This window comes from Quercus robur, chromosome 5 (genome assembly GCF_932294415.1).
Source record: "Quercus robur chromosome 5, dhQueRobu3.1, whole genome shotgun sequence".
Classification (NCBI taxonomy): Eukaryota; Viridiplantae; Streptophyta; class Magnoliopsida; order Fagales; family Fagaceae; genus Quercus; species Quercus robur.
The window spans coordinates 49,930,233-49,945,554 of record NC_065538.1 but is presented as its reverse complement, the minus strand read 5'-3'; the positions used below and the strand labels follow the sequence as shown (position 1 = coordinate 49,945,554).

At 33.8% G+C, this 15,322-nt stretch overlaps 1 protein-coding gene across 1 annotated transcript; it reads left to right on the top strand.

Moving 5' to 3' along the window:
- The first annotated feature begins 10,140 nt into the window (after window positions 1-10,140).
- On the top strand, window positions 10,141-13,164 carry LOC126729104 (small ubiquitin-related modifier 2-like). The gene is made up of 3 exons (XM_050434822.1): window positions 10,141-10,543; window positions 12,326-12,475; window positions 12,832-13,164. Exons 1-3 carry the CDS (start codon window positions 10,484-10,486, stop codon window positions 12,901-12,903), a joined length of 282 nt encoding a protein of 93 aa, XP_050290779.1. The 5' UTR covers window positions 10,141-10,483; the 3' UTR covers window positions 12,904-13,164.
- Window positions 13,165-15,322: the final 2,158 nt, after the last annotated feature.

Sequence of the window (15,322 nt, the reverse complement as noted above, 5' to 3'; positions counted from 1 at the left end):
ACAAATTTTATAACAGAGACATTCAAAATATACACTTAACACAACCAAAAATCCCATAAATAAAAAATAAAAAAACACAACCAAAAATCAAAATAAAAACATCTTCACAAACTCGATGACAGGAGGAAGAAACACCGACCAAAACATCTTTTATTCACAAAATCAAAATCAACAAGATCGGTCTTTAGCGGCGATGACAATCTTCAGTGGCGGCAACGAGATCAGTCTTGGGTGGGTCGAGATCAAGATCGGTCTTGGGTGGATCGGGTATTGTAGAGGGTGGGTTTGACAGAAGTGTTTCGCCGGCATGAGGGAGCGACGAATTGGAGATGTTAGAGGTGAGATGGGCTTCGCCGGTGTGAGGGAGAGTTTTGCCTTGGTGGATTGGGTACATGCAGAGCTCAAAATGGGCGAAGGTGAGGTTGAGTGGATTGGGTACGGCGGTGCTGCATGTGGGGTGAAGCTGCATCTCTCTCTCGTTGGTGTGTGGGGTGGAGCTGAGGGGAGATAGGTTTCGAACTGGTGTGCTCTCTCTCTCTCTCTCTCTCTCTCTCTCTCTCTCTCTCTCTCTCTCTCTCTCTCTCTCTCTGAGTCCTGGAATTCATTTGAAGGTAAAATGAGAGTGTAATTCATTTTACGGCTGAAGTGGGTATATTTTACGGTCAACGGAAATGATTTTTCGTGTGACCAAATTTTCCATGCACAACCAAACACATAGCAAGGTGTAAAATGATTTCCTGAAATGCATTTCAGGCGAAACAAACGCAGCCTAAACTTCAAGAAGTTAACTGTGGTCTAAATTTAAACCAAATTATTTTCTTAAAGCCAAAGAAAACACTCACATGAAAATATCCTAAACGGCAAGAATATACAACTTGTTGGTACTATTATGGGCTTGTGATACTCCTTGGATTAACCAGCGTTTACAACAGAAAAGTTATAACTCTTGTTTAGAAGCAACACCACTTATGTTCTTACATAGGTGAAATTCTTTTTTTATATCCATGTCACATAGACATTTAACTATACTTTGAACTCCATTAAGAGTATAAAACTCATCCTCCACAACAAAATTGTTAGCACTAATTTATCTTAAATGAGAAAATTTATGACTAGCCAACACTAATCACAGTTAGAAACCCATCATTGACTACAATTTTAGCATCAACCATCCACCCACGTAAGGCAAACCCATGAACCAAAAGCACACAAATTTCCAATGGCAACACCCTAACTTGTCTATTGAAATGGGTTGTACAGTTGTACTTTGTTGTCTAAAATTTTAGTGATATGATGTGTTGAATAGAGTTATGCACATTACAAAACCCCAATTTTTTTTCTTAAATATTGCTCTATTTTTCCTATTTTAACTATGAAATGATAAGGGGGGTAACAGACCTCTAACTAAGCTAATATTTAGGTGAATCTCTAATTAGCCACAAGCAATGTTTTAGTTTAAATGAAATAATATATAAACTTATGTTTATTCATATGTTCAAATAACTAATGTTTATTTTGTCATTTTTTTTAGTTTCTCAAAAAAAAAAAAAAAAATCATTTTGCCATCATTTATTTTGAATTTGGCCTTTTAATGGTTTATTACTTTGGAAGCAGAATGTGACACTACAACAAAGGATTATTCATCTAGTAAAAAAAATAATATATAAATATTAGTTAATTATGAAGTTTAGGACTTGGGGCTAAAAATTCATAGTCACCACCAATAACTGCTATCAACCATGATGATAGCATTGAAATCTCTTCCTGGAGTCTATTTGTCAGCCTTAAGCCTCTTCTATATTATTTTGTACTATGTATACATTTTTTTAATATATCCATTGGGTTTTCGACCATACCCAACATTTTAAACTCTGAAGGATAAACCTAGAGTTAGGGTGTTGGGAGATGGAATGGAACCATTGGTTTGATTTATCGCCCATAATAAAAATCACACTATCTACAACAACTGATGTACCTTTGTATAACTGTATTTCTAAAAACAACTAATAAACGTTTACCTTTAAAAACGAGAAAACCCACTAAAATGTTTTTTCTCACTGATTTGTCAATTTAGAGAGAGAATAAAATAGAAAATGTACCAACTCTTAATAATATTAAAAAAAAAAAAAACAAAACAAAACCTTGATGATGTAATAACTTGTCACTTCATTTTTTTTTTAAATAAATAAAAATGATGATTCTAGATGTATTGTTTATATTTGTGTTTTTTGCTTTATTAAGGAAATTTTGTCTATGTGTTTTATAACTGAGATTTTCTTAGATATATTCCCAAAATAAATCTTAAAACCTCTATGACAGGAAGTACTCACCTTCAAAAGCTCTATTATTCTTAAGTTAAATCTTAACTTTTCCAAATGCTATTTGATTAAATGTTTATGTATAAACATATGTATATACGTTTTGAAAATTAGAACCTCATTTATATATATATATATATATATATATATATATAGAGAGAGAGAGAGAGAGAGAGAGAGAGAGAGAGAGAGAGAGAGAGAGAGGTAAAGTTTAAAGAAAATCCAATTAGGTCTATAATTGAAATCCAATTTTACGCCATCTGTTCTAAATTATTTATTTTTAGAGAGTTTTATTTTTTTAATTTTGGAGCTAATTGTGAGACCACATCATAAATATTCATCCAAGTAAGTTATTGAATACAAAAACCAAAAAGTCTAGAATTAATGAACTAGAAAAAAAAAAAAAAAAAAGTACTTCACAATATCAAAAATTAAGAATTCATAAAAAAAATTAAAAAAAAATATATGAACAATTGACATTTTCTACCTAATAATATTCTTACTTGATTTTGTAAAGAGTTAACAAAATATAAGAATGACTATATATTAATAATATTTAAATTATATATATAGGAATTATACTATGCATTTTAATATATATCTTTTAAGTATATCCACACATATGCATAGGGTCACAAGCTTCTCTCTCTCTCTCTCTCTCTCTCTCTCTCTCTCTCTCTCCATATATATATATAGGCAAAACTTAAAGAAAGTCCAATTAGAATTTCAAATTTAAGTAAAATTTTGCACCATATGTGCTAAATTAATTATTTTTAGAAATAGTTTTATTTCATAATTTTAGAATAAAATGTGGGACCATATCATAAATATTAATTCAAGTGAGTTATTGAGTACAAAAATTAAAGTGTTTAGAATAAATGAATAAAAAAAAGTACTTCACAATAACAAAAATTAAGAAGTAATAAAAATAAAAATAAAAACGGAAAATTTACATTTTATATCTAATAATATTCTTACAAGACTTTTTAAAGAGTTAACAAAATATAAGAATGACTATCAATAGTATTTAAATATATATATATATATAGGAATTATACCATGCATTTTTGTGTATATCTTTAAGTGTATCCATGCATATGCATGGGATTACAAGCTAGTATATATTAATAGGTAAGGTTAAGAGAAAATTCAATTAAGTTTCAAATTTGAATTCAATTAGAGTCTAATTTTGCGTTACGTATCTCATCTAATCTAAATTTTAAATTTTTGTGCCAAGAACGTTAATTAAGTGTAAAAAATGGATTTCAATTAAAGTTTAAGGGATAATTACACTAAACCCACCTGTGGTTTGGGCGAAAATCACTTTGCCTACCTGTGGTTTGAAAAGTATCACTTAACCCACCTGAGGTATGATCCGTTTGTTTTCCGTAACCCACCTCTGTTAAAATCAGGGGTAAATAGATATTTTTGCTCAAATTTTATGTCTCTCTCCTCCCAAAACAAAAAATAGCACAAAAATATAAGAGAAACAAGATCAAAAAGTGGTATTGATCTCTCTTAATTCACATAAATCTTGAACATGAAGAACATATCCAAAAAAATAAAACCTAGATCAACCTACACAAATAACCAAACTATACAATATTTCCCTTCAAAATAGGACTCTTGTTTCCTATATTGCACTGAAGTATACTTCTTTCTTCGACAGTACCAAGCCCCAATGTGCCTGAGTAAACCCAAATAAACATCATCATTCACAATAACAGTCAAAACCCAGTTCAGGAAACCTCAAAATCTCTTCAATACTCACACGGCACAGAAGATTTAAATCAAACACATCCCATACCATTTCTATGAATCAAAATGAACAAAATTTTCGAAACCCAGTTCAAATAAAACTCAAACTCTTTACAAAAAGCAGCCAATACCAACAAAAAACATCAAAACAGGAGCTATAAATCAAAATAAAACCCAGGACATCTTGAGTGTCGTCGTCACTCCTATGACTTCAGCTCCCTCTGTGACCGCACCAAGGACATCTTGAGTGTCATCGTCGCTCTCCTCTTCGGCGTTGGCTGCGGAGCCCTCACCGCCGCCGCCATGTACCTCACTTGGTCTCTCTTCTCCCATCGCTTCTCCTCCTCCGACTACTCTGCTTTCCCCTCTTCTTTCTGCCTTTTTGGCTTCTGTACTTTACAACTTGTGGCCTGCCACTAACGCACAAGCTCTTCGTTCTCTACCCACCCTTGATTTTCTTGATCTCCCCATATCACCCTCCTTTAAGCAGTACCATCTTCCCTCGGTGTGACACCTCTATAACGAATCCAACCCCGAGACCCACTTCATCAAAGATGGTAAAATTTTGAGAAAACTCTAATTACATGGGTGGGTCACGATGAACAGCAGTCACACATACCTTGCCTAACTTCGATGATGCAAAACAAGTGTTTTCTCCTCCTCCAAATGCTCCAAACCACGAAGAACAAGCTGATCTCACCTCAGGTCCCTCTCTCGAAAAGTTTTTGATTTTTGGGTATTTTGATTCGTGTTATGTTCTGTTTTGGGATTAAAATGTGTTTTTGTAACGGCAGAGACCGAGGTGGGTTACGGAGATTGACGGAAACATACCTCAGGTGGGTTAAGTGACACTTTTCAAATCACGGGTAGGCAAAGTGATTTTCACCCAAACCACAGGTGGGTTATGTGTAATTATCTCAAAGTTTAATTTTGCACCATGTGTCCCATCTAATCTAAGTTTTTTAATTTTTTGTGCCAAATGAGTTAATTTAGTGTAGAAAATGAGGAATTCAATATAAATAAACCTTAAAAAAACCTAATCATGTAACTAAAAACAATTCAAATTTATAAGTTATTTATATAATATACCATGACTATGTACAACCAATTACTAACCAATTTAAATTGTAATATATATATATATATATATATATATATATGCTTTTGTTAGCTTTTCATACAAATTAAATTGTTTAGATTTTTGTTGTTATTTTTTCTTTGAACTAATGAGCATATTTTTTATACAGTTTCTATTCAAATATTTTGTATGCAAAGATATTGAATGTAACAAACTATAATTGAGCTGAATGATCCTATATACCTATCCTCATTCAATTTAGGAGATACTATTTGATCAATTTATTATTTTATTTTGTATTGTATTTAGTATAATTTCACAGACAATAATTGTAAATTGATATTGTATATGTAGTATCCAATAGTGATTTTCAAAATTATATATGTAATAACAATGTAATGAGAAACTTGGCGTAACCAATATCATGAAAATAGCAAGGAAAAATTATTTTAGTACTTCCAAATGTCCTAGTCATACTATGTCATATGTGTTTAATAACCCAAATTAATATCAGTAGTACCACTACAATTCATCAATCCCATGTACAAGCACGGGTTACATATTAGTTTTATTAATATCAAAGTACCTAAAAGACTTAACTATTAACACTCTACTTAACACTTATTAGCATCATGTTTTCATTTAAACCTATTTATATTGGATCTATTTAGGGTTGGGTTTCAGCAATGGTGATTCTATTTGAAAGATTTTAGTCTCATTCCAATGAATTTCTTCTCTTACCAATTCTAGGGAAAAAATTTTGATGAAAATTTCTGCCAAATTATCATGTGAGATATTACAATTGATACAACCTCATCTACTATGTACTTGTGTCTTAAAGTTATATGTCTATATTTTTCATTGTACACTTTGTTGTATGCTCTAAACATGGTGACGCCTCTATTGCAATGTACACAAAAATGGTTGGTATTGGTTGTGAACTTGTGATTACTACTCTACATCCAACATCTTATTTCTTATCCATTCAGTCTCTTTGCCTATTGGTGCCAATGCTATAAACTCATATTCCACAATAGCAATAGAAATGCACATTTGTTTATTTGATGCCAATGAAATGACACCCTTACCAGGAGTGAATATTAATTTTGCCAAAGGTACCAGATGGAGCCTAGGCTGGGACAGTAATATTAATTTTTGGCTTGATAATTGGACTTCTAATGGGCCATTGAGATCTCTTGTACATGGTCCACTCACTAGAGGGGAAGAGGAACTTAAAATCAGGGATATAGTCTCGGATACTGGCTGGGATTGGGGGAAAATTTCTATAACCTTGCCAAGCCATGTTGGCATGGAAATCAGAGCTAGGGATGGCAATGGGGCAGGGCGGGGCCAGAGGATGTGATCTTTGTCCCCGCCCCGCATAATTGTTGCCCTTCCCCATCCTCGCCTCGCCCCGGGGTGCAGGGCAAACTACCTTGCCCCTTGATGCCCCACGGGGACCCACCCCTAATACAATTTTATATATATAAATAAAATTTTTGCTACAATAATATAAATCACAACAAAACAAAATGTTTTAAAATCCAAGCATTTAAATAAACCAAGTATTTAAATAGTCTAATACGTAACAACATAATTCAAAATTGCCTAATAGCAAGTGTGGGGTCGAACATATAATGAATCACATCTAGCTTCAAACTGCCTAATACATAATGAAATCCAAGTGTGCCCGAACCTATTGCCTACTAGAAGCATGAAACAATGTGCAAAAAAAAAAAAAATCGAAACAATTGGAATGTGATAAGAAACAAACCTACTGCCTATTGGAAGCACTATGTGACCAGCCTTTTTTCCTTCCAACTGTACTTCTTCAATAGCTATAAACAAAAATACCAATTTTAGATAGAAAAAAAGAACCAAAATTTAAATTTAAAAAAATTGATTTAAGAAACACTAAAACAAAAGGAAGATAGTGAATGAGATGAACCTAAAAAGCAATGTCTTGGACTTGGAGTGAAGTCTGGCTTGAAACTTGAAAAATACATATAGACTATAGAGAAGAGGGATGGGTTAGAAGGCAGCAATAACAGTAGGGTTTTAGAATAAAAAATATTTTTATCTCATGTTTTGTACTCTTGTGTTTCACTTTAAATATTAGTGATTTAAGGTTTACTAAATTTACAATTATAGTCCTTATTAGTGCGGGGCAGGTTAGGGATAAAAATACTAAACCCATCCCCGCCCCGCGCCGGGATGCAGGGACAAAATATTGCCCCATCCCTGTCCCACCACCTTTGCGGGGCGGGGTGGGCCGGGGCAAGTCAAAGCGGGGTGGGGTAAAATTGTCATCCCTAATTAGAGCTATGCCTCGTTCTTGTGTTGCATCAATGAAGGATAGAATGATCTGGGTAGCAACTTCCAATGGGCATTTTAACCTCAATAGTGCTTACCTTTTGTCTAACCAGATTTCTGAGCCTCACCTCTCCTTTAATGGCAGTTGGATATGGAAATTAAATGTTCTCCCAAGGGTCTAGTTCTTCATGTGGATGTGTTTTCATAATAGCATAGCCACTCATGAATGTCTTGTAGCTAGAGGTATTCATATAAACATCTCTTGCCTGATATGCTAGCATGCTCTAGAAACGATTATCCATCTTTTGAGGGATTGTAATTTTGCTCTAAATTGTTGGCAAAACCTTGGAGCTAACTTCAGAACAAATTTCTTCAAGCTGAAACCTCCATGACTAGCTGAAATTTAATTGCAAGTTTGATATAAAATTTGGGCAGATGCGTATTCCTTGGAACTTGATCTTTGCTTTTGGTGTTTGGACTCTTTGGTAGCATCGGAACAAAGTTGTTTTCCAAAAGCAAAGCCCCAACCAAACCATCCACTTAGAAATCATTCAAAGAGCAGTTGAGCATGCATTTTGTGCTCTAAGGAATTCTATAAAGAGACCTCATGTTGGGAGAGGTATCTAGTGGGAAAGACCTTACAGAAGTTGGTTCAAACTAAACATTGATGGTTATTCTTTTGGAAACCCAAGTGCAGGAGGAGAAGGGGGCATTCTTCGCTCTGATTCGGGAGCTTGGATACAAGCTTTCTTTAGAAACAGAGGAAATACCACTAGCTTCCTAGCTGAACTGTGGGCATTAAGGGATGGGTTAATCATGTGTTTAAATTTGAGAGTTAGTGCTCTTGAAGTAGAATTGGATGCACAAATTGTTGTTGAATTGATGAACAATGACAACATCTCTAATGCTATTAATTCATCCCTTGTGGTTGATTGTAGGCTCCTAAATGCTCAAGTTCCTCTGATTAAGGTGGTGCACTGCTATAGGAAAGCAAACTTTTGTGCGGACGCTCTTGCTAGAATAGGATCACTTCAAGATTTGAATATTTTGTATTATAATTCCTCTCCACCTAATCTGTTGGATGCTTATCTGTCTGGCCTCTACGGTCTTTTTCATTTCAAGCTTTGTCCTAAACCTGATGTAGTTGATTTTGTTTCTTTGTTTCTTTGTTTGTTTGAATGAAATCTCCTTTTTACCACCGAAAAAAAAAAAAAAGAAAAAAAAAAGAAAAGAAAAAAAAGAATATCTATTTAGAAATGGACTTATTATCATTCACTCATGTTTCAACTCATTTTGAATACCCTTCTAGCACAACTAAAAGAATTGGACTAAAAGTCGTAAGTTTATGGTTTTCTTAAGATAAACCAAGAACTCTACAAATTTCTTTCCAATGATTGAAAGGCAAAAGGTAAAATCAACTGTTCACTTTTCAAATATTACAAAAATTTAAAGAGACTGAGGGTTGTTAGGGATTTAATTCTATTCAATATTACTACAAGATCTCTGTAGCAAAATGATTTCTACAATGATTCTAATGATTTTTTTTCAATGGTTCTAAGGGTTTGTTTGGAATCCGCTTATTTTGCTGAAACTGAAATTTTTTTATTGAAAGTAATGTAAATAAATGTAAAAGTTAGCTGAAATAGTACAGTGAGACCCACGAATAGTACTAAAAAGTAAAATAAGATCCATGAATAATAGCAAAAATAAACTAAGTAGTAAAATAAGTTGGCAAAAATAATCCATACTAAACGCACACTAAATATGAATCTTTCACAACAGAAAACACTTCCAAACAGCCTAGGACTTAGTGAGGGTTTTGCCCAAGATCAAACTTTTTTTTTTTAAATTAAATAAAAAAAAGGATGAAACGATGTTGTTTTGCTATAGATAACGGCAGCAACTAACATGTTGTTAATAGATAACAATAATAAATAACTACTTATAATATATAGCAAAAATATTATAAAAACGTAAGTTCACGCTATTTTTATTTATTTTATGACTGATATATGTGATCGTGTCGGTAAAAGTTTCAAATTCAACAGTACAGTCTCACAGACTCAGGCCAAATTTCGTACTCAAAAATCAAATCGTGAATCGAGCAAGCAACGTAGCAAGTCTAGCAACAATCTCTCAGACTCAGGCTGGGTTTGGATCCAGCTTTTTGCGTTTGCGTTTACGTTTCTTCACTTTTTTTTTTTTTTTTTTTTTCTTTCCTGCTGCTGCGCACTCATTTAGGGAACAACGGCTACTGTTCACGTGAACAGTAGCCGGTAATTGTTGACTTTTCAGTCTTTTTATTAGTTCTGTGGGTCCCGTGAACAGTGTACGAGACCCACAAATCTCACTTTTGAGTAATTTTTTCATTAAAATTGGGTCCCACAATACTATTCACACATTTAAAAATTATTTTGTTACAGTGTTTTCAGTTTTCAGTTTTCAGTTTCAGGAAAATAAGTTCTATCCAAACAGACCCTCAGTATTCAGTACCACAAAATCAAAAATCAAATCCAAACAACGTCACCCATTTTAATTAACTCTTTCTCTCTCTCACGAATCAAGCAAAGCCACGTACCTTTCCAAAAAAAAAGAAGAAGCAAAGCCACGTAAGCCAAAAAACTCTGAGAAAGAAGACAGAGCAGCCATTTTTGGCAAAATCTTTATCTGCCACTTCCTTCACAGATCACATGCATTGCCCCCACATTATTCTTTTCTTTTCACCTTCTTTCTTTCGCTCATATGAAAATTGTCATCACTCTACAGACCACAGGTCATGACTGGTCTTAATCAAGTCAGACCAAATCAGCTCAGCTCCTTCTTCCACTTCTTCTCTTTCATTACTCTCCACTTTTCCTGTCATCACTCCACAGACCCAAACCTCACCCACCAATCTGACCTTCCATTTACTCTTTTTCTTTGAATATAAACACAAAGACGAGAACACTACACTTGGGTTTGTAAGAATTTTGACAAAGATTATTTCTTTCTTAAGTAGCTAAGCTCGCTGAAAAGAATGAGTAAGCGTAGTAGACCAAGCGAGATGCCCAGTATCAACCTCAAGGTTAAGAGTCAGGTATATATATATATATAAATCTTTGTTTCTGGGTAATCATTTTCCCAAGTCTTTGCTTTCTCAATCTTTCCATTATTTTATTGTTAAAATGTCTGCTAGGTCTTTGTTCTGTAATAATATTAATAATCATTGTTTAGCGTGTATTTTTGTTTAGTATTAAGTTGAAGGATTCCCAGCAAAAAAAATGTATTAAAAAAAAGGGTATTTGGTAATGTGGATGTTTCCGATTTTTTCAATCTTTTGGTAGAGAGGAGTAAGGAGTAACGGCTGGCATTGGAACAGCTTTTGGGCTTTAGCCATTATTTTGTATTATACTTACTATAACTGATCGGAATTATTGTAATCTTGTGTCTATTGGTCACAAAATGTAACGCATGCTAGACTGTTATCTTTTTTTCCACATATATGTTTGTATCATTTTATGTTTGTTTGCTATTTTACCAAAAACCAAAAGACAAGACCAAAGATTATCAAAAAAGAAAAAAAAAACCCAAAAGACAAGACCAAAAAAAAAAAAAGAGAGACTGAGAGAGAAGAAGATGTAGTTGCATATGCATATATATATATGTGTGTGTGTGTGTGTTTCTATGTTCATGGAATGTTAACTCCATACTGCATTGTATCAAGGGGCAGGGCAATGTTCAGAGCAATGGTTATTGTAATATCTTTCTTTGTTTTTGATAATTCAATTGTTACAACAAATGAGGAGGGAGATTCTAACCTTGGTACTCTTCGTTAAGGAGATCAGGCAATGTCGCTGTGTTACGGGGCTCCTGGCGGTTATTGTACATATTGAGATAGGTTAATGTGGCCACAATAGCGCTTAAAATAGTTTGAAATACATAGTTTGATAGTTATGAACCTGTGCTCCGGTTATTGTACATATTATGCTTCTTGTTTTTGGGAGAGGTAGGAAAATTGGAATGTACCTTGGCAAAAATGACTCACTAAGGCTGGAGTTCATAGGAAAAAATCTATTTGACTATATGGTAGGAAATTATCAAAAGGCCACTTTAATGCCACTCTATATCCATTGTAGATATAAATATGATAAATTAGATCTTGTCCCGCTTCCCTTTTTAATTTTCCTTCTCTGTCAGGTCTGTTTCGCAAGAGTTTGGAGAGTTTTTACAGTTCTGAACTTGCATGATTTGGTTTGTTAGCTATTATTCATAGGAATGCTTAGCTTGCTCTTGCTCTCTCTCTCTCTCCCCCCCCCACCCCCCCCCCACAAAAAAAAAAACTCCTTCCATCCCAAACATACCCTAAGGGTAGACTCATTGAGAGCAGAACTAGTGATTAAGGTGTTTATGGTCCATTGAACCACAATTAGAACAATAAGTCATTCATGATAAAGAGTTTACACAATGCATTTTGGTTCAATATGATTCAGTACTTGAATTGGATTCCCACGTTTTGATTCAATGGAACAAAATTTTCTTAGATCAATATGTCCTTAAATTCCTAGATTTCTTCTTCCGTTTCCTTTATCCTTAACTTTCTTGCATAGCGAATAAATTTCAGATAGATTGATGATGATGTTCAATTTAATACATTACCGCAACATTGCTGTGAGCCTGTGACTGATGGTTCTACCTAAATTAAGTATTATGTCAAGTTTATATATCCAATTAAATCTATTTTTTCTGTACAGCTTCCAACCTTATCATCTTTAATTAATTTTTTTACTGTCATATGCCATATCGTACAATTTTTACAACAACAAATCCAGTGCAGCTTTGTGCTTTCATTTTACCATCATTTCTTTCTTACTTACTGTAGGATGGGCAAGATCTGTACTTTAAGATTAGGTCGGACACAAAGTTCATCAAGCTCTTCACTGCCTACTGTGACAAGCGCCAATATGAATATAGGACCATCCAATTCTTCCATGAGGGCCAACGCATTCTTGGGAGCCACACACCAGCTAGAGTAAGTTTCTTTCATATTTTTTCAAAAAAATTGTTTTTACTTTGTTATGCACTTTCATAATGACCGTAATGTAAATGACTTTATATCTCTTTCTAGGTGTTTGACATAGACATTAAGAAATGATTCATTTTAAATAAATTACTAATTCTGTGACCCATAAAGCATATTAAGTAACATATCTATTGCTACAAACTCTGTTTACTCACATTATGTCGTGCAAATGTGTGTTATTTGCTTATGTATGTCTGCACTATTGTTAACTATCTCACACTGACTTACTATTGTTTTTAATTAAGGTTACTTGAGTATGTTAAAATTGGTCATTCTAATTATAAGCTATTGATCTGAATGTGCAGCTTAATATGGAGGACAACGACGAAATTGAAGCCATGACTCACGCACTTGGAGGTGGTTGCAGTAGCATCTGACAAACATGCAAATGCTCAAACCTGTTAATGTATTTCCACAAACCTGTACTCAATCAAAGTCAGTCTTTAAAGTTCACTTTTTCATATATTTATAATTAGTTAGTGTTATGTGTGATGAGTGGTGTCCAGCTTTTAGTTTTAGTTAATATTATGTTACATGACAAACTAAATATGGTTCTGGATTATCAAGGGTGGCCAACTTTTGGTTGATATTATGGTACATGGTTCTGGACAGTATATCTCAATTTTCATTTTGCTTCATGATATAACTTATCCATGGGGGTGGATCACAGTTCCATGCTCTACGTGTACCATTGTTAACAAGTTAGTTATCACATGGCAAACGATCAAATAAATTTTCTTATGGGAAAAAAAAAAGCATTTAGGGAACGTTTGCTACTAAGAAAAAAAGGACAAAATTGCCAAATTCTTAAATAATTCTAGTTGAAAGAGGGGCTGGTAGGGGAAGGAGATTTATAAAGAGTGATGATTGCATGATTCGTTAAAAAAATATACATATTTTTTTGTTATTACTTTTTTAGGTTTTATTTTTATCCAAACTATTTTTTTTAAAGCTAAGCCAACGAATTTAGTAGATGTTTGTTTGTTTGGTTTAGCTTAAATTGTTAGTTTATTTTAACTGAGTTTATGTACAGGTTTTAGTCTAAACTTTCAATGTGCTAAAGTATATCTTGAAAAAAAAATTGAAAATGTAAGAAAAGGCGGAAAAAAAATGAGGTTTTAGAAAGTTATACATAAAAGCTAAAAGATAAAAAGCATGAGCTTACTCAATTGTCAATATATTTTTATTTATGTACTGCCTCAGGTTTTTTTTTGGGGGATGGTGTGTCCTATTGAAGGCAAAACAGATCAGTTTAACTAGCACATGACCATAAGTTGTTTGAGTATATTGATATAGCCTGCCTAGGTAGTTAGTAAGCCTTCTTGAAAACCAGGGGTGGCACTGGCACCACACATTGATAGTCTTGCCAAAGGCCATTGTCGTCATGAACTTATGATTTGTTCAAGCCTTGTTATCGACAGTAATAGGATGGGATTGCTGTATCCCCAGAGTTTGTCTTGGATGATAGCTTCTCTTATGGCCATTAGTGTTGTCGAACGCTGATGTTGTAGGGATGGCCACAAGCCAACCCAAACCTGATTGCCAATACCTACTCAAACCGACCCGGAAAGAACTTTCAAAAAAAAAAAAAAATCAGGAAATTCAGAAGCAGCTTTGGCTTCTGGATGGTCTACCATGTTCCTCTAACTCTCTTAACTCTTTTCGTTCTTTGCTTTCAGTTATATGACTCTGGTTTTCTTCAAATCAGTTTCTGGGTCTTCTTACTTCATTTTTGATCGTTTGACACTAAAGCCATTTGGGAATACTTACAAACAATTATATAAATGATGCCAATAAACTTGTAATGGTGTTATGTGTTATGTGTTATGATCCAAGTGTTCCACGTGGTTTAAGTGAGCCAAGATAAGTATTTACCTTTAATTTGAAAACTATGTAGCACAATATTTTTCTCTTGAAATTATCGAACAAAATACTCTTGTTTTGAAACTCGATTTTGGCAAATAGAGAGCTAAATAATAGAACCCATTTCTCTATAATCTCTCTGTTCTCCCTATCCAATTTTTGTTCCACTAAACTTTTACACGATAATCTACACATAAACCTCTAGCCAATTAATTGATTTATATTTACCTACAAAAATTTGGGATTTTGAGATCAATTCATAGAAATCCTAATCCTTCCTAATTTTTGGAAGGTTGATTTATATTTACCTACAAAAATTTGAGATTTTGAGATCAAACCATAGAAATCCTAATCCTTCCTAATATTTGACCTTCCTAATTTTTGAAAGGTATTAGAAATAATGCATTGAGATACTAATCAAGTTGTATTTCTGTTTTCCATCCAAAAAAAAGTTGTATCTCTCTTCAATAACTATTTTAAAACCTAAAAGATAACAGCAAGGAAAAATCTTCAAAAAGACAAACTTACCCTTATTGTAAAATGCTCTAGGAGCTATGCAAGATCTAGAATTTGCTTTCGCTGAATGGTTGAGTAGTGGGAATATTTTTGTTACGGAGGAGTGACTTCTCAAATTTAATTTAAATCATTTCCTCTAAAACTGTACTGCTAGTACAAATTCTTATTGAACTGTGATAGATTTTGATCCGAGGATTATATTATCTTCCTGCACTTTCTCCCTCTCTCACCTTCCTTCTGCCCATCTTCTTTATCTCATCTCATTTGCTGTCTCTCAAGAACCAATTCCCCCCCCTCTCTTTTTCTTGTAGATCACTAAAGGGAACCAAAAGAACATCTGTAACCATCACCAATCAAGCTAAACGGCATGAATTTTGGGCTAGATCCTCACAAAATGAGCCCTCACATTTGTTCGAG